The sequence below is a fragment of the Podarcis tiliguerta genome (assembly GCF_965153285.1).
Source record: "Podarcis tiliguerta genome assembly, chromosome: 4".
In the NCBI taxonomy this organism is placed as follows: domain Eukaryota; kingdom Metazoa; phylum Chordata; class Lepidosauria; order Squamata; family Lacertidae; genus Podarcis; species Podarcis tiliguerta.
Genome location: NC_139537.1, coordinates 76334240 through 76354657, shown reverse-complemented (window position 1 = coordinate 76354657; position 20418 = coordinate 76334240). Strand labels below are relative to the sequence as shown.

Below are 20418 nucleotides of genomic sequence, written 5' to 3'. Positions count from 1 at the left end.
CTGCCTAGGTCAAGTAAGGCCTCTGCTTGCGGGAATTTCTAATGTGAAGAAGAGGGAACCATGGAGTCCCTGGGGAATTTAGTTTAGTTTTATTTAATTCTAATTAGATTAATTAAATGCTGTTTTGCATTAAAACATTTTTTTACCACCCTCCATGAAAAATTCAAGCTTGTGTCATAGCAATATTAATGGCCAAGGGATTATGTCCAGGGAAACACACAAGCTTTAAGAAGGAGGTGGACTCTGTTGTCTATGTTCTGTGAAAAGAGCAAGGATGAGAAAGAGATCTTTGTCCTCAGTAAATCAGAAAAATTGAGCCCAGGTCTCATTCTAAATCACAGGCTCTTTCCCAGTCCTTCCCAACCTTTTTACAGTTTAGCATGCTGAGTTACAGTGGAAGGAGTGAGAAGAGTATATGTGGCCAGCGTTGTACCTTGTTAAGACCATCACAGGACTATGCCTACTTGAGTCCACCATGGCTTTTGACCTGATCTTACTGACTCAATGGCTGAGACTCTCTCTTAGCTGAGTAAACATGAAGCCATTCTTAAACTGAAGGCAGGGTTTGAAATTAGCAGGGCACCAGGTGCATTTTGCTCCTAAAGATTCTTAATTGCGAGCACTTCCAAAAGTCTGGGTGCCATATTTTGAGCCTAGCTGACACTCAAGGATTACTGAAATATACAGTCATACCTCGGGTTGAAGTATCTTCAGGTTAAGCATTTTCGGATTGCGCTCTGCGGCGACCCGGAAGTAACGGAGCTCGCTACTTCTAGGTTTTGCCGCATGCGCAGACGCTCAAAATGACGTCACATGCATGCGCGGAAGTGGCGAATCACGACACGCGGATGTGGGTTGCGTTCGCTTCAGGATGCAAATGGGGCTCCGGAACGGATCCCGTTTGCATCCAGAGGTACCACTGTATGTGCTTTGAAGCCTCGAAGTATATGTTCAGGATAGATAATACGTTAAGGTGTTTTTACAATAAAGAGTAGAGTGTTTTGAAAACTGAAGTACAGTACCAATATGTTTTATTGTAAACACCCAATGAAACATGTATTAACAATTTCTGCTAAAAATGTGGTATTAACAGTGTGTCACTTACGTGAATTGCATATTAATTCATGCTTATTAAAATAATAAATAAAAAGTGTTGCTGACTGCCTCCCCCAGTGATGACTAGACAGTCTATTTTGGCTCCCACAACCCAGGTCCCAGAAGCCATTTGGCTCCTAGCTTTTCTATCCCAGTTTCCAACACTGATTAAAGACTTAAGGGATACAGTACAACCAAATGTCAGTAGCACTTGACCCACTGGATTGATGTTTTCATTCATTTCATTTTATTTTAAAAATCCCAACTAGGCAGAAATTTAAAAACAACAAGTATTTCATCTAAACTAGGCTTCCTTGGCTGCTTCCAATGATGGAAGGGAAATTCTGTGTCCTCCCCTTTTTCTGTTCAGAGCTGTATTATCTTTCAAAGCTGTGTTAGCTTTCCTCTTTTTAAGGAAACAGCAGGCAGCATCAGTATAGATGTGCTGCTAAAGCAGCGCAGCGCTGGGATGTGCTTTAACTCTTCCAGCGAGGGAGAGCTGGCTAATGAAAGCTCCGTGTTAATTCTGACATCTAATAGCAATTCAGCGTGGGAGCAAGGCTGGGTGGTGGGGTTGCTTCATGGAGGAGGGGATAACTTTTTTTTTTAAAGCGATATTGATGTAATTATCATTCCTGACTCTGCCTCTCCACTGCATCCCTCCTGTCTGTGCATTGCGGAGGAAGGGTTCTTGCACCTCCTTTTGAGCTAATATGGAGAAGGAGGGTGGGGGGTGTCTGTGTGCAGTAACTGAAATGCCGTGCTGTTGAAGCAGAGCTGTAGGTCCCCCCCCATAATGTTTCTACTTGGTGATGGGGAGAAGAATGCTTTCCTGTGCCTTGCCTTTGTTAGAGAATGAGATGCTGGCTAAAAACTGAAGAAATGGCTTTGGAAGAATTGGACTGGAGATTGTATGCTGTTTCTCAGCACACTGGTAGGAGGAGCTGCAGGTCTTAAATACTGTAATGTGTTTTTGACACTTGGTGTTTCTAATAAGATATTTAAAAAAAAAAAAACCTGGTTGTAATTGGCATGATAATTACATATGTCTGTTGATGGAAACTTTATCTGCTGATTGATACTAGGACCTGACCTTGCCTTGAACAGTCTTTGTTAGCAAATGAAGGTCTGTATTGAAGCATCCAGGGAAATGTACACTTGTTCATAGATGGCTCCTAGAGATCAGGTACAAACCATCGCGATTCTCCCAAGACTGCTTTCTAAAAATACAACCTTGAAATTACTTGTGCGACAGAGGGACGCTGTGAGCTAATTTTAGCCTGGCTTCAGACCGGCTTTTTAAATAATGTTTTATTGCAGGACTTGTTTTCTGAATCAGGAAGACAGTCATCGAGTCTTGAAAAACCTAATGATGTTTAAGGAATTTTATCATTGTTTAATAGCTGCTTAGTTGTGTCGGAAGTTCCAGAAGTTCCCCTATGCATCTTTCGTGAAACAATTAAATGGGCAGGTGCTACGCTAATGTGTGTCGCGTGTAGTTTTGCATATCTGTTTGAAACTGAAGAGAAGATGTTGCTTAATTTGAAAACAAGTTTGCATTTCCCCCTGTATGTTCTTCACCAGCAAGCCAGGGCTTTGGAACAAGAGTTGCAGTCCAATCCATGCAATGGGAAAGGAGCTCCATCTTATTTCAGTGGAAGAAGCTCCTTTCCATTAATTGAATCGTCGGTGCGTTATCATTTTGCATAAAGATTTTACCCCGTACCAAAAATGCTTTACATATATTAGCCAAGTAATCCTTTAAACAAGCCTATTAAATAGGCTTCCTGTTAATACACTACGTTGGGAAGGCAGCAGAGAGACAGCAGCCTGCCTAAGGCAAACTAGTGAGTTCATGGCTGAGCTGAAATTTGAACTACTGACTTGTTTGCCTGTGTTCTAACTACTACCATGGACCAGAGAGCATAGCAAGGATGGATGGCGAAGGAGACTTTGTCACATTCATCCTTTCTCTCTAGGTTTAACCCCCCCCCCCCGCATCAAACATGGTAATCTGTGATGCTTTACAATAGCACAGGAAAGAGTAACATCACCCAGAAAGAAGGTTGGATACTGTACAGATTTTCCTACACCGATTTCTCCCCTTCCTTTGCTGTGTGAATAGGTATAAATGCCATACTGCTGGGGGTGGGGTAATAATATCCCCAGAGCCCTCCTCATATGTGCTATTAGTATAAGGACATTAAAAACATCCTACTTCCTTGTCATTCTGTGCTATTAATGTTGTTTCCTTTCTGCCAGGGTTCCGAACTGTCCTTTCTTTTTTCCCCACGAAGTATCTGAGATAATTAACAAAATGGCTGATGATAGTAGAGCTGTGGTGATTAGATGTATTAAGGATTTGCTTAAAATGAGCAAATGGCTGATAATCTTCTGGTCTGGTTATCTCTGCTGAACGTTTTCTGTTTCTTATTGCTTTGTTGCTGTTAGATTTTATTTGTTATTTTTTCTTGGATTGTTATTATATTGTTGTAAACCATTCTGAGCTCTGTGAGTGCATTGAAAGGTTGAAGTATGAATCTTCCTAATAAAAACATTTCTTAACCAAGTATGTTCTTAAGTGTCGTACATTATTTATTAGTGCTAAGGTAGGGCGGTGTGAGCTTGTGTGCATGCGCTGTTATGTGGCTTCTACTCTTAATTTCTGATCGTGCTTTCTATCTCTGGGTGCACCAAAATTGAACATTAAACTCAATCTATGACTTGCTGCGCCTTGTAATACAGGTTTTGTGCTTCCTACCATGTAATATATTTTAAGCTCCCATAAAATATGTTGTGAAACGGAAATTTTGCTTTTATTTTTAAATTTCTACTTCCTTTTTTATTATTAAGGTTATTTGAGCAGGACGTGTTGAATGAATTAGATACTTAACAGAGTTCTTGGGGAGGAAAGTGTGTCTGTTCCAGGAATGCAAATATTGCAATAGGACTAAATCTAAGGACACAGTCAAGGTCAAAAGAGTTTTGCTTTTAACTTCTGCAAGACCTGCTACATAGATAATGCTAGAAGTCAGTGTGATATTTTGTTTTAAAAGGCTTAGGTTTTTGGTATAAGCAATCTGTTTATAATAGGACTGTTATTTGTCAAATTCATAACACTACATATTCATATAAGCTCCAGAAACCTGCATTTCATAAAATGTTGTAGTGTGTGTGTGTGTGTGTGTGTGTACGTACTCAGTACACTGTATGTCAGGCATAGGCAAACTCGGCCCTCCAGATGTTTTAGGACTACAACTCCCATCATCTGGAGGGCCGAGTTTACCTATGCCTGCTGTATGTGGATTGGGCCCTCTGAACCACTCACAAAAGAGGCCTCAGATTTGCATGGGCTTTGTGCCATATGCAGATTTGTGTCCTCTTTTGTGGGCAGAGTGGAGTGCTCAAAAAAAATAGGAGAAAAGTCTTACCCTGTTGAATTTCTGCCCTCCACACAGCTGTTATAAGGGTACATGAACCTCATAGGGCAACTCTAAGCTGAGGTAGTAATGGTTGCTGACATACCTGGCAATAGGGCCTATTACACACAAACATACTTTCGAGCAGACATGTACAGCGAGAGAAGCCATTTTGTATATGACCAAGACACACAGGACCGCTGACACGCATGCCATTTTCGGCCCCGGAATAGGGCAGAATGGGCTTACACACAACCACTGACGAACGCATTGACCTGGAACACAACCCCCATGCAAACAGGGAGTTGCTTGTATATCATTGTACTTCTTAGTAAAATGTCAACTGTACTATGGTCTTTAGCACCTACACTAGAAAGAGCCATAGCCATGTCTGCTGCTAAGTTTTTATTTTGCATTTGCCATTGGCTGGGAGCAGGGGGGAATACTTAACATCCACCTGCCGTTGTGTAGTAGTATTTGCAGAAAATTACTATATTTACCACACAGTTTGCTGTAACAGTGTACAATATGCGTGCATATTGGAGTTACTGGGTGAAATTTCTCTGCTGTTTGTCTCCCAACAACTCTTGAAACTTATTGTGAAGTCATCAAAGCAATGATCATGTGGATGTGCAGTTGCACATGTATATAGTCTCTGAGTATACTTAGTACAGTGGTACCTCGGGTTACATATGCTTCAGGTTATATACGCTTCAGGTTACAGACTCCGCTAACCCAGAAATAGTACCTCGGGTTAATAACTTTGCTTCAGGATGAGAACAGAAATCGTGCTCCGGCGGCATCGCGGCAGCTGGAGACCCCATTGGCTAAAGGTTAAGAACAGTTTCAGGTTAAGAACGGACCTCCGGAACAAATTAAGTACCTAACCAGAGGTACCACTGTAAAATACCAGTACTGATTTAACAGCCTTTTAAAAGGTTTATGCACATTAAATATTTCAAAACAAATGTACCATTCCTAATAGGAAGGGAGAAATACCGCTTTCCCCCATATATCTGACTTTAATGACATTTCCCTCTTTCTCAGTAATGACCACACCACTCCAAATTAATATAGACACAGCAGGTTTTCATTTTTTTCAGTAGTTTTACCTCTGCCCAACCTCTAGACACCTTAACACATGCCAGTAACTTGAAGTATTGGAAGGGAGGGGAGCATATGCAGAATAGAGCCTTACAGTGGTACCTCGGGTTACAAAGGCTTCGGGTTACAAACGCTTCAGGCTGCAGACTCCGCTAACCCGGAAGTAGTACCTCGGATTAAGAACTTTACCTCAGGATGAGAACAGAAATCGTGTGCCGGCGGCACAGCGGCAACAGGAGGCCCCATTAGCTAAAGTGGTACCTTAGGTTAAAAACAGTTTCAGGTTAAGAATGGACCCCCGGAATGAATTAAGTTCTTAACCAGAGGTACTACTGTATTGATATGCCCAGTAGCACCAAACTATAATGGGGAAGGATACTTCTCCTCCTATTGCAAAAATTTCCAACTTTTCAATCAACAATATCAGCATCAGCTCCCAAACTGAATAGTAGCTGGCCCCTTCTGGAGTTAATGCTGCTGCAGTGAAGTTCAGCATAGAATCTAGTTGATAGTGCAGTGGTTTTAACAATGTGAAGATTGCTGCTGCTGCTGCACTACAGTCCCTATGCTTCTGGGACAGACATCCCAATTAGTTAACAGATGTAAATTACCCCAAAGGGGGAGGGAAACGATGATTCCATCAGGGAGTGGGATTTACATAAGCTCATCTCTGCTTCCAGTAAAATGCCTTGTGGAAGTTATATTTAAAAACCCATCCACATTTCACGATTTAACAAGTGGGATCTGCAACCAAAGGTTGCTGTAAACACCCAGCTCTAACAGATGTTCTCCTGTTCAAGGTTCAGCCTGCCCACCAGCCAGCCTGCCTTTTCCAGGGGGAGCAGAGGGAAGCAAGCTAGGTGGGCAACTGGCTCTATCTGTTGTTGTTTAGTCATTAGCTTCGTGACCCCATGGACCAGAGCACGCCAGGCACTCCTGTCTTCCACTGCCTCCCACAGTTTGGTCAAACTCATGTTCGTAGCTTCGAGAACACTATCCAGCCATCTCGTCCTCTGTCGTCCCCTTCTCCTTGTGCCCTCCATCTTTCCCAACATCAGGTTTTTTTCCAGGGAGTCTTTTCTTCTCATGAGGTGGCCATAGTATTGGAGCCTCAGCTTCAGGATCTGTCCTTCCAGTTAGCACTCAGGGCTGATTTCCTTCAGAATGGATAGCTTAGATCTTCTTGCAGTCCATGGGACTCTCAAAAGTCTCCTCCAGCACCATAATTCAAAAGCATCGATTCTTCAGCGATCAGCTTTCTTTATGGCTCTATCTAGTGTGCAACAATTCCTACTGCAGTGATGAACTCAGATGGCTGGGTAGCGGTAAGGAAGGAGGATTGGGTGGAGATGTTAAGATTGGGGAGTGCCAAGTGAAATGGGTGATGGGCCTGAGTAAGCAGGCAGTTCAAGTGGTGTGTTTTGCACCACCTTGAGCCTCTGGACCAGGGTGAAGGATAGCCGCCCACAGAGCGCATTGCAGTAATCAAATCTTGAGGTTACCAGTGCCTGGATCACTGTGGCCAGAATATTCCTGTCCAAGGTCATCTGTAATTGATGTATCAGCCATAGCTGGTAAAATTCTAGGAGATTTGTAATGATTTCTTCGTTGACTTCTAATGTACTAAGCCGTCTGTGATAATTTGAGATCTAAGACTGTTTTTAGACTAGTAATGTTTGGTGAGTTTTGCTGCCCTGGAGCAATGTTCAGGTTCTGGTTCCTGTGAAATCTCACCTTTTGTAGCACTTCGCTGACTATAAATAAAACTTGTTAAAGCATATTTTCTCTTGGAAAACCCAAGTCATCGACCACATTAAAACCTCTAAGACTGGAGGGCTAACCGTTCCCTTGGATTGGCTTTTAAGGTATCAGTTTCAGATTTACTCTTGATCTCATTTTAACACCTTGAATAACTGGAGTTGCTTGCATCTGTTTTCATTGGCTGCTCTTCTGCATATTTCAATTTTAATGTAACTGTGCAATTCTTATTCATTCTGACACTGGCAATCTCTCATGAGAACATCTATTTGTGTACATTCTCTGTTTTAAAAATTGCTGTGAGGATTGAAATAGGTTTTTGTGCATAGAGAGTGATTGGAAGCAATAGGAACTGAAGTGCTCAAAAGTGTATTTTTGTACATCATGATCTGTTATTAATTTGGGATCTAATCCAGCCAATTCCTGGTCAGTGCACCAATGCTAAATGGCTGTTCCACTCAGGGTTCAGATTTGGTAATTTGCAACCCAAAGAGATGGAGAGAAAAGTGTGATACCACAGACTAAACACTGTAACTGAAACGAATCAAGTGGTTTATTAGTGTCCAGTGCTTCAGTTTAAGGCTTATTGTTATCTGCATGTTACTGTGAAATCTGGAAAGGATAGCAACTTAACACAATGGAATAGGGAAATAAAAGTTCCCATGGTTTAAAAATGGTGTAAGAATTGCATTATAGTTGAGTTGACAAAGCAATCACAATTTTCTGTTTCAATCCCATCCTAACTGAAGATTTGGCCTTCCTTCCTCCAGCCCATCTTGTTGAGAATTTCAAAGTTCCCTAGCATTTTGGAATAAAGTTCATAGTTAATCCATCCAGGGCTGTGAGCCAGGATCTTGTGGCCTTCAGCAGATGAAGCTGAGTTGAATAGAGAGCAAGGAAAAGAGAGAAGAAATAATCCTTTGAACACCCTTTATACTGATCAGGAACTGAGCCAGGAGGATGGAATTTCCCATCTTCTCCGTTAATTTAATTACTAGTGTAGGTGAACTCACATAAAAGGTAGACTATGGTTTACCATAATCTATCTGGGGGGAATGTATAATTGCGACCCTTGCTTTTCCAGCACATTCTTTGAAACATTTCATCAATATTTATAACTCCTTATGCATTATCATGCTGCTGCTGCTGTTGTTGTTTTTTCTCCTTGTCTGCTTTGGTATATTTCCAAAGGACTCATGCCAACCTATTTATGCTGATAAATACGGTGTTGTCTTCAGGCTCATCATCAAAACAATTTGCCAAAAAAAGTGCCACAGAACTTGTCATCCATTTTGGTCCTTCATGGATATTCTACTACTTGTTGCAGATAATGGTTCTGCAATACTTAGCAGGGTCTAGATTAATATCTACTGTTAAATTGCTGGGAGTTTGTAAACAGTTGCTTCAAGTCACTTGGAGATGTACTAGTCAGATCCACCACCTTCTGCCTGCTGGGGGCATATTAGACTACTTAGTTTTGAGTTTTGTACACCTGATTGAATATCTATATCTCATTTTGTATAGCATAGTTGACTATGGTGCATCCTAATGTATTTTGGCATGTTTCCTTCTGTGCTTTTAAAAAGCGTGGCTTGGCTTGAACTTTGTAGTCAGGGAAGAGCCATGTTTGGCATTGACAAATGCATTTGAAGTTGTTGACATCTGGTGTTGTTTTCTGTAACCTTGGGGAGCTAAGACCTTGCTTTTCCCTTCCTTTTATTTGGGAATTTTCCACTGTTATATTTCCCATTTCTAAAAAATGCATTTTTTGCTAAATGTGACATAATGAATTGCTATACCACCAACTCGGGTGACTTCAAAGCTGTTATTACACATACACTCTCCCTTGCTTGCTTGCTTGCTTTGTTTGTAAGTAGGGAAAGGAGTGAATTTAAACCATAAATTTGTGTTGCCTAAACATGCTGAATTCAGATTCAAAACTATTTAAGACATTGGAAAATGTTTAATTAGAAATGTTCAATTACAGTCCTACTGGGACTGTAAAGGATTCTGCATTTGCATGTCATGCTAAACTATGGTTTGTTTTGATTTGTTTTGGATGTTTGTATGTGATGCCAATAAAAGGTTTCGCATTTACAAGAACGCACTGCAGTAAGACTTTTGTGCTCTGCCCTTTCTTCCTCTGGTAAGGCCATGATGAGATTGGAACATCTCTGTTAGTTTGGCATTACGTCTGAACCACAAGCTGTAGCTACTTTGAACGGGACTTTGTGAATAAGCTCACTTGTAACCCATGGTTTGAAGGTGGCTTGTTTCAGCAAACCATAGTTAAAATTAGCCAAAAGTTTGCCCGTGGTTAGAAATCATGGCAAGCTTCCGTTAATGAAGAACAGAAACAAATGTTTCCCAACTTCTCCTTATGGGCTTGCTGGAGAACAAATGGGGAGAGCTGAAGGCTCTCTATGCCTTCTCTTTTTAATACTAAACTATGACTAAGTGTTTCACGCAAGCAGGACCAGAATGTGACCAAATGTTCCTGGTTTCCTTTTTCTGTTCTAGTTTGAGTCTTTGCCTGTAACATGTTACTACTACTCCTTGCTTCACGACTGCAGGCAAGCAACATATTTGATCCCCGATTCTATTTCAAAAATGTCTCACCTGTGAGGGCCAGGCATCCTATTGGTAGTTGCTGAAACAGAGCAGATCTGTTGCAGTATATCTAATAGAAGTGAAAATGTTCTCTGGACATTCCCTTACACGTCGGGCAGTGCCCAAATGACTTCAGACTTAAGAAAGCAACCACATTGGATTTTAGCAGCTTGACTTTGACCTGGGGTGGGATTGGAGACACCTCTCATTTTCTGCATTATTATTTATTAGATTTATATGCCTCCCTTCATCCTGGAGATCACAGGGCAGTTTACAACATAAAAAAACCCAAAATACACAACATAATTGCCGGGGGGGGGGTGTCTGTGCAAAATCTGACTGGAGTGGTTGTTGAATATTGACTTGGATCTGTGTGACTGAACAGAATACAGTCGTACCTTGGTTTTTTAATTTAATCTGTTCCAACGGGAGTCCGTTTTACTCCCGGAACAATTTGAAAACCAAGGCACGGCGTCCTGCATCCAATTGGAAGCCACGCTGGACATTCAACTTCCGAAAATTGTTTGAAAACTGGAACAATTACTTCCAGGTTTCGATTGTTCAAGAGCTGAAACGTTCGAGTTCAAAGGCGTTCGGCTTCTGAGGTTCCACTGTATTCTATCATATCTGAGGACCAACAGGCTACCTTGGGGTGTGGGTCTCAGGGGGAATGCAATGGTGGTATGTGAGGGGGTTCTACCACAACTACTGACTGAGGTAGCTTCCTCTGTCTAATTATAGGACTAGTTCTGATGTGGTTCAGCTGCAAGAAATGTTATTAAGAGATGAAAGATCCCAACAACTTTACTGCTGTTTCCTCTTACATACTTTATCGTTATTTGTGATCAAGCGTTTGAATTGACCAGATCGCCTGAGAATAATCGTGAAGAGACAAAACAAAATATTTCTTCACTACGTTTATCAGTTGATGAACGACAAGGCTACAGTGGTATCTCGGGTTACAGACGCTTCAGGTTACAGACTCCGCTAACCCCGAAATAGTACCTCAGATTAAGAACTTTGCTTCAGGATGAGAACAGAAATTGCGCGGCGGCGCCAGTGGGAGGCCCCATTAGCTAAAGTGGCGCTTCAGGTTAAGAACAGTTTCAGGTTAAGAACGGACCTCCGGAACGAATTAAGTTCTTAACCTGAGGTATCACTGTATCTTTGGTTACTAGCTGTTATGGCTATCTTCTTGTTCCACTGTAGCCAGGCATTGGGTGCATTTTTCACCTGGCTTTTGACCACTTCTGCCCAAGTGGATAGCCCTGGGCACCAGGTTAGCTCCTGACATCTCCACCATCTGAGGATCATTGGTTCTAGACCGTTTCCCCAAACTAATGCCCCATCCTGTAGAATTCTATCCGTTACATTTCATCTGCACAATCGGAATGAATTTCTGGAACCAAAAATGCTTTTTCTGAGCAGGTGCAAGAATGTCCCTGGATCAAGTGACTTTTCTCCTGTGAGTTCCCAGAGCTCTTAACCCAGTTCAAGGTTGCCGTATGAACTAGCCAGGTGTTTTTACTGATAACCAATCACAGTCAGTCCATCCTTTGGAAAAATAAGGCTTTAGAGTTGTGTTGCCCAAATATGGTAGCTAGACATTCCATTTTGGCAGTTGCAACCTTGGTTTAAGGAGCCATTTGGCACCTAGCTTTGAGTTTCTAACACTGGCGGTAGTATATACCAGTGTTCCCCAACCCCCGGGCTGCGGCCCAGTGCCAGTCTGTGGATCAATTGGCACCGGGCCGCCCGAGGAACTTCAAATCATTTCACTGTGGCGGGCGGCCGAGGCGCAGAGCATTGCGCCCTCTCAAGCCCGCCCATTGTGTGACAATAGCGAATGAAAAGTCGCTATTGTTACACTGATGCTCCTCCTGGCCAATCAGGGAGCAGGTCCTCCCACTTCCTGATTGGCCGAAAGGCAAACCTCACACCATTGGCCGAGGAGGAGGCGCCACGGGAGGACTGAGGACTCGAGACGCGGGGACTGAAGAGAAGCTGCCGTGAGGTAAGTGTACGGAGGGGGGGACTCAGCTCAAAACAAGTGGGCCACGGAAAAATTATCAAACATTTACCGGTCCGCGGCGATAAAAAGGTTGGGGAGCACTGGTATATACCACATAATACCAACTGCTAGGAACTGCAGCTGAGAAGAGTGCTGTTGCAGTCAGTTCCTGCTTGCACACTTTCCATGGACATTTGGTTGGCCACTGTGAAAACAAGAATACTAGGGCTAGGATGTGCCTTTGGTCTGATCCTGCAGGGCTCATCTTACATTTTTATGATTCATCTATGCACATTATTTTCTCTTCTGATTCTTCTTAGAACTAGAGAAGAGGATTCTCGGAGTATTGCTTGTAAAGCTCTGCTGTCGACGCAGAGGCACATTATTTTGAAATGTGGTTTTGCCAAATAGAGGCAGTCCCAGCAGTCCTTGACCGTCAGCTAGCTGAATGAAAGTCACTTTGGCTTCTCCTTGTACAACTTGAATGAAAACCAGCTCCTTTAAACCCTGTAGACATAATGTCTGGTTCTCACCTAATCAGAACTGCCATTTATTTTTAGACACCTTTCTCACCCAAAGCTTTTTTGCTTCTGTTTGCTTTCCTTTCCTCTGAGGAAATGGCTTCTGTATCCTCCTCCTTTGTTATAGGATTCTCTGCTTAACTAATCAAGTTAAAACAAACGCAGGTTTCATAACTGTTTCATATTTGAAATTTTCTGACTGGGCTTTTTTATTTTTTAAAATAGCTTTATCACTGTGTGCCCCTATTTTGAGACTTATTTGGGGGTGTAGACTGACACATTCAATCTTGATTCTCAACTGTGTGATGTGGTAGTGCTTTCTGTTGCATTTAATGATGTACAAAAGGCCATAGAAATTCAATGCTGGTTTGTTTTTTATGTTAAAAAGAAATAAACTTGACCTGCCTTTGTGCAGCTGAGATGTTTTGCTAACTTTGCAGAACAATTGTGTGGGAAAAGTCATATTTATTTTAAAGACTTTATGCCAGTTTTCTAAATATCAAAGCAGCTTAAGGAGTATAAGAAAGTAATGTATATACCATAAAACAAATACCAAAGACGTAAGTAGCATCAACTGAATCAACAAAACACCTAGCAACTAGCTTTCCAGGCAAAAAAAGCACCTTGCTACCTTTTCTGAAAGCAAGTAAACAGACTTTCACTTTACAATGGGAAAATCCTACATTCAGCTGTCTGCCAAATACGGTATTAGAATGATGGTGTAAAACAAATTTACTGTTAAGGTGGTTTTCTCACCTAGAACAAAAAGTGAGTAATATTTGTTACATTAATTATGTTTTGCAGTGTGGCAGATGTTCTTTTTTAAATCCTGTGATATTTAAGGAAGAAAATACTACCTGTTCTGAAATATTCTTTGTATTTCTGGCTTGCTGTTTTAAGCGAACAAAGTATTTTGTTCTAATGCCTCCTTAATCAAAAGTGGGAGGGAATATGCTTTAGGGGGGAAAATGAGTTTTCACAATAGCAAATGTTCTGGAAGGTGTATAGTAGTCTTCAAAATGGTGGATATAACACTTAAAAAAGAGTTTTCAATTCTGTTGCTTTGTAGTATTGAACTAACAGTTCTATAAAATCTCTTACGGAAAAGGCACTTTTTATAAATTTCACACTCTTTAACATAACATAGGTTAGTTTTCTATGGTTTACATTAAAGAAATGGCTTTGAAGGCCTGAAAGTGAAACATTGCCAGCTAGCACTTCTAAACTGATCCTTCTTATGCTTGTCTACTGAAGTGGCGTGTGTGATTTACTTTTCATGCAAATCTTCAGTTTAGGACTAATCATAGATGACTAAACTAATTTTTACTTAGAACAAAAAGCATATTTGATTAAACTAAGCCAGCTAGAGCTGAACCAGGCATGCCGTTTTTGCCTTGGAAATCTTCGCTAGAAAAAACTGGGATTTCACAAATCCAAATATGTATCATTTGCCTCTTCACCAGAAAAGAAGGCCTGCTTGTATGCAGCATGGTAATTTTAAATTGAAGGAGATTTCTGCTATTGAGTATATAAAAGAAAATCAATATGCACAGATCATTCCATGTGAAAATCAATTGTCTGAAGAACTAGCCTTCCAAGTGGCATTTTATATACAGGCCAATTCAGAGAATTAGGAGAACAGGCTGCAGAGAGAGCTCATGAAATGAACCACTCTTGTTCAAGCTTATTTTTATTTCATTTTTTAAAAAACCAATTATCTTCTCAAAAGAACATGAAAAGTGCATTTTAAATGGATTTGAGACTTTTATTGAAAAGGTTAAAAAAAAAGCTTTCCCCCACTGTATCTTGGTCCTTCAATATCCCTGTTGGTTCAAGTCTTAAACCAACTCTCCCCTTTGCACAGGGGACAGATAAGATCAGGTGCAGATTGCTTAGCATTTCCAATTAACACGGTAGGATACTGCTGTCTTTCAAGCTGCTAATTGGCTTGGTGGTGGTTGGGCAGAGACTGAAAAAGAAATCCTGAGTGGATATATTTTTGAACAGTAGGAATCAGCAGCCAGAAAAATATTTATTTTTCCCCCCTTGATGTTGTCACGCCATCTGTTTCCTTCAGATTTCTGAGCAGGCACAATCATTGTTGCGACAAATTTCTTTGCACCTCAGAACTCTTGAGTACATGAAATGAAATGTACGGCCAATTTGCATCATCACTATAGTTTAATGTTATGCTTTTTTACAAAGCATGCCAGTAGGTCATCTTCTTGTGGAAACTAAAGTATTCTGTAATCTTCCATTTTGATTATCTGTGTTTTTAAGCTAACCATGTTTGTACCATAGAGATTTTTTTTAAAAAAGTTCTCACTGCTCCTGCCTGTGTCCAGGAATCACCAGCAGTCCTAGGTTTTACACACACACACACACACACACACACACCACCCCTGCCCATTGCATTTTGGGTTGCTTTCTTACATTGCTGCACACAGCAGAGTCTGGTTGGGGATGGCTTCACCTAATGCCCATTACCTGATTTGTTTTCCCATGCCAAGCTCCAGTTCACTGAATCTGTCACCGTTGAATGTGCCATCATCTGCACATGCTCAGACCAGCTGCCTGAAATGTACACACCTCAGCTTAACTGCAGCTTCCATCCTCTAATAGGTTTGAGGGGGAAGCACATCTAACAGGAGTATTTCTCAAGCAGGTACACAATATGTATGGATTGTGGCTAGCGTTTTGTGTACTCCACTCCAAACGCCGGCAGTCAAAGTGAACTGAAGCCAGAGTAAATGGCATTGTGTACATAGCCCTAGTGTGAATCAATGTAGAAATCTGCTTTATACAACCCTATTGGCCCATCCACACTGTGGTCTAATCAGCAACAGATTCTCAGAGTGTCAGGCAGAGCTGTTCCCCAGCTTTACCTGGAGATGCCAAGAACTGAACCTGGACCTGGCACCTAATAGGAAGTTGCTACTGACATGGAAAGTACACTTACCTGCAAGGTTTTGCAACCAGCAACACATCAGTTTGCAAGGGTTCCATATATGTGTTTGACTGTATTGCAAATATATTGTGATAAGTAGTTCCTGAACTACTTGCCTCTTTGTGTTTCCAACACTGAGTGATCCTATGTGCAGTTTGTAGAGCCATCAGTGCTCTTCTAGCCAGAAAAACATGTACATAGGGATCATGAAACTGAAAAATAAGTTATATCTCAGCACCAATGCACCTCATGTTAAAAACCGGAACTAAACCTTGGTCCTTACTTGAATTATTTGTGTCAACTTGTTGTTTTGTAATTCAGTAAGATACTACTAACCAGATGTTCAAGGTTGGTTGGTTGGTTGGTTTATTATTTTGCTTTAATTTAGACAATAACAGGCCAATCACAGTGATTTGCTATTGTGAGTAAATTCTGTGTCATATTTATCTAACTTTTCATTTTGTTATACCATAATCTTCGTTTTTAAAGTGGGGGGAGAGAGAGGTAGAAGAGTCGGGCAACCAAGTTCAGTTAGTGAGTACAGAAACCATTTTAAAGATTCGTATTGGAATATTGGAAGTGTTTTCAAGCTGGACCTCTCTTCACGATGGATATTTAAGAACAACAGTAGGAACAAAGTGACTTTCTTTTTTTAACTGCTTTTTCTGCGATAAGTCTTGTGTTGAGGAACACATGTTTAATATTCTCTGACGAAGAGTGTTATTATACAGTGGTGCCTCGCAAGACGAAAAGAATCCGTTCCGTGAGTCTCTTCGTCTAGCGGTTTTTTCGTCTTGCGAAGCAAGCCCATTAGCGCTATTAGCGGATTAGCGGCTATTAGCGGCTATTAAAGGCTTAAGGGATTAGCGGATTAGCTGCTAAAAGGCTATTAGCAGCTTAGTGCCTTAGATAAAGGGGGTAGGGAGCGGGAAAAAAACCCCAGGAATCGCAAGACATTTTCGTCTTGTGAAGCAAGCCCATAGCAAATTCGTCCTGTGAAGCACCTCCAAAACGGAAAACCCTTTCGTCTAGTGGGTTTTCCGTCTTGGCGAGGCATTCGTCTTGCGGGGCACCACTGTATTCCAAAGAGCTTCATTTAGTTGTCTTTGGTTGTGCGTGGATCATACAATCCAAAAAATACGTTGGTCTCTCTAAGCCACAAAGAAACAGCTGAGTTGCTTCGTGTATTGTGGTTTTCCTGTTACTAACTGTGATGAAAAAGTTTTTACAAAGAATGAAGATTGTGTTTCTCAAATTGTTAATATTCGCTCCTGAGTCCAGTGTGTTGTTCGACCTGTACATACTTCTCTGAAAATCACTTCACAGTAGTTGCAAGGATCAGTGTGCTGTTGTGGGAAAATACGAGCTATCTGAACACACCCACAGTTAAATTAGCCAAATGTCTCTCATAGAAAGGGGTTCTTGCCAAGTAAAGCAACATAATCAGTTTCCCGCCCCCCTCTCTCTCTTCTGTATTAAATAAGATGAAGAGACAATGCAGAACTTCCTGGTATGGTTTAAGACAGCAGTGGCCTCCCTCCCTCCCTTCCTTCCCACTGTAATTTGTGTGTTATTTGAATTTCCTTGGGAAGTGTCCTCTTAGCTTTTTCCCTTTTGAACGCTTTGAGGAAAAAGCCATTCTGACTTTGAAGAGCTCAGCTGCAGCATATCTTCAGTTTCTTGGGGCTCCAGCAGTAGTTAAAAAGAGGACCTGTTACAGGAAAGGTGCCTAATTTGTTTATAGCATCCTACTTAGCCTTGCTATTTTATTCTGCCTTGTTGAAAGCAGCGGAACAGTGCAAACTTCAAGGAGAGGGGAAGAGATAAACCTGATGGGGCAGATGTGGGAGCTGAAAGTTTAGCAATTTAAGCAATAGATTTCTGCCTGGCTGGCTGCTGACATGAATCTATGAAGAGAAACTCCATGTGCCCTTCTACGGTGGAAGCCTAAGACGTTGCTTGGTAATTGCAGAATACCCCTGGGCATTAAGAAGGAGGTTGCGAATATGTAAATAATGGTAGAGGCGATTTGGAAATGAAGGAAAACTCTCTAATATTGTGGGAGAGCTATGTGGCAAGGAGATGGACTATAAAACTGGTTATGACCTCTTCTAAAAATGATGGGTTCTGACTGAAAACACACCTGGATCCAAGAACAGAAGTTAGCTGCTCAGAAATTTCTGTACAGTATTATTTCTCATGTAGATTTCTGGCTTTACGTGACAGCTACCTAAGAGGAGAGGCAGTGAATGTGTTCCGTGCATCAATCTATTAGTTACATTTTGTAAAATATATTTAGAAGTATACAGTGTAATTTAGGTTCATCAAGAAATTGTCACTGTGGTCAAAACTGGAGTGAATTGTCTACAGTTAAATCCGCCAAGTGTTTTATTGTTTCATTTATTAATGAGAATTGAAATACAAAGAGTTACCCTTCATCTCCAAATGCTAAAGTCCTGGACAACTTTTTAAAAATGCTACCTTTTTAAGTAGCACTGGAGTGAACATTAAAGGCTACAAGAAAAAGATATTGTGGGTTCTCTTTGTATGAAACATTTAAAAAAAAGTTTCATGTGGCAATAGCACAATGTCGCAACGTGGATATGCAAGAGAAGGACAAGAAAATCCTTTCCGAATTCTGCGCAGAGTGAACCATGTCTTTCACAGTGTTTCTTCAGCAGTACAGCGGTCTCTGACAAAGAGGCATGGGCGAAATTACCCACGCCACGCCTATTCTGGTAAGATTTGATTTCAGAATAATCATTTGTAATCTTTTAACAAATGTTCCAGAGTATCAGTGTCTGACTCACATGCCAATTCTTGTATGTGCCAGACACTTTACTTTTACTACATTATTCTTTTATTTTATTTTTAAAAGCTCTCAAAATACGTCAACACCTTCCTCAGTTTTAGTGCACTTGTAATAGCACAACCTTATTTAATGGTCCCAAATGACACTAACAAATAAAAAATATGTAGTTTTTAAACAAGTGTCTGTTCAGTATAATATATATTTTAGAGTTTGTAGGTATCGGATCAGGTTTTCCTAACCTTTTAATCTTAGTGATTGAAATGGCATTTCAATGGGCCTCAGTGGATCTAAACCTATAGGTTTAGTCACAGTATTACGAGTAATGAATGTCACCCTTTATGTAGTATGTAAACTATGCATTATACAAATAATTCTTGTTTAGAAAGTAATTGTGACAATGTACATTTCACAGTCTGGAAAAAAGTACATGCAATTAACCCCACCCAACCTTTCAACAAATGTCAGATATTGTACGTGTCCTGCAATAAAACAGGAGTGCTTTTGGGGTTTCATGTCTGAGGTGTGTGTAAGTAAGTGTCCTTCCAAATACACCTTAATTTGTGTTTAGTACTTAATTGCCTTAAAGGCTTACAATAATTGGTGTAGAGACAAAGCCACCAGGAGCATTTAATTCAGAGGCTGAATGGCAGAGGTAAAAATCCATCATTTGCTTCCAGTTCTGAGTTGCAGTCTTGTTTACAAAACCGGGTTCACAAGTGACCGTGATTTACATCTAGGACTACAATCTGGGTAGGGTTTTGTTCAGAATATTTGAACTGTCTTTGCTCAGTGACCTGCTTGGGGGTGGTGGGAGGAATTACACACATACATATTGGCTTTGTGTTGTCAGCTGACAAGGGTATGGTGGCTGTAAATAGACCTTGGGCAAATTTCTAACCTAGGATTTGTTTTAATGAATCTGACTTTTTGCACCACTGATGAAATCACATTCTGCTATGAAAGACGAAGCCCTATTTTAATAGGCACTGCCTCATATGTTTAGCAGTAATTTTAGACCGTGAAAATCAGAATTTTTTTTTTTATTCAATCAGGATCATCCCCACCCCCTCACTATTAATTTTATAATCGGCTTTTGAGAAACACCTGTTGATCTTGCTCAGGAGTGAATTAAGTCAACCTCAAGCTCAAGTACTGAATAGAGATTAACATCTGCTCCTTTTAACCTCTGTTTTAGAGTAGGCCTGAGGTTCAAAGGATGTGGTACTGTTTCACGAGGTTGTGTAAGGTATCCAATTCAGTAGACTCCTTTTGTTGCTTTGAAGATTAATAGCCTTATTTCAACTGTCTCTTGCAAATGTGTATTATTAGTCCCTGAGTGTGTTTAAATCTGATTCTCACATGGCTGGACAGCAGGTACCTAGGAATAATAAAATATCTACTCAACAAATTTGGCTATGGTTTTGGCATAATAAAACACAGCCAAGTAACCTTGAAGGTGCATGTGATTCCTTCAATTCATACTAGTTTTGGTGTGTGTGTGTCATTCTGTAATTTCTTACCAAAAAAAATGGAGAATATAGTGCTTGCACATTTTGTCTCTTATTTCAGGTTCTACAAATGCTAGGAACTCCCTTTCTATCAAAAAACAAAAGGTGGGGGGAATCAGGAGTATGAGTCATTGATGGGAGGGCTACCCCAACCCCCGTTGAACTCTTATGCATGTGTAACATTGTTTTGGCTACATAACCACACTCAACGCCTGCAGGTTGGAAAAGGAAGAGATTCTTTTTCTTGCAATATATTTTAATGATAGTTCTTTCAGTTCTAGCATTTTATACGTCTTCCTCCATCATGGAAAAAAACAGTCGTTGCTGCATAATTACAGATCAATAAAAGCAATTAATTTACATATTGTCATTATATTTTTCCAAAGGTTCAGGAAGACACTCACGTATTTCCTGAGTAATAAATATGGTTTGCCACCAAGGAACCTGTCTCACCCTTTGCAAACTCAGCAAATTACATTTGATAACTCTATTGACATTGACAGCGAGTGCTCCCCTAGGACAAATGTGTTTCTATTGAAAACATATTTTCCTGTCTGTGTTAAAGTTTACACAAGATCACTGAGCTGCAATGTATTGACATTAGGCAGAAGCCCTTGTGATATTATTTTAGGT

General features: G+C 40.7%; 1 protein-coding gene across 12 annotated transcripts in view; it reads left to right on the top strand.

Moving 5' to 3' along the window:
• MCF2L (MCF.2 cell line derived transforming sequence like) overlaps positions 1-20418 on the top strand; it is a 115686-nt gene that overhangs the window by 18754 nt on the left and 76514 nt on the right. For 3 of the 12 annotated variants that reach the window (XM_083437631.1, XM_083437628.1, XM_083437614.1), the window contains exon 1: positions 16970-18203. The exons of 8 other annotated variants lie outside the window; for them this stretch is intronic. In XM_083437631.1, the coding sequence (XP_083293757.1) occupies positions 18053-18203 (151 nt within the window). In that variant the 5' untranslated portion in view covers positions 16970-18052. Of the gene's footprint in view, positions 1-1434; positions 2030-16969; positions 18204-20418 lie in introns of those variants that run through there. One more of the 12 variants, XM_083437625.1, reaches the window with a different exon arrangement.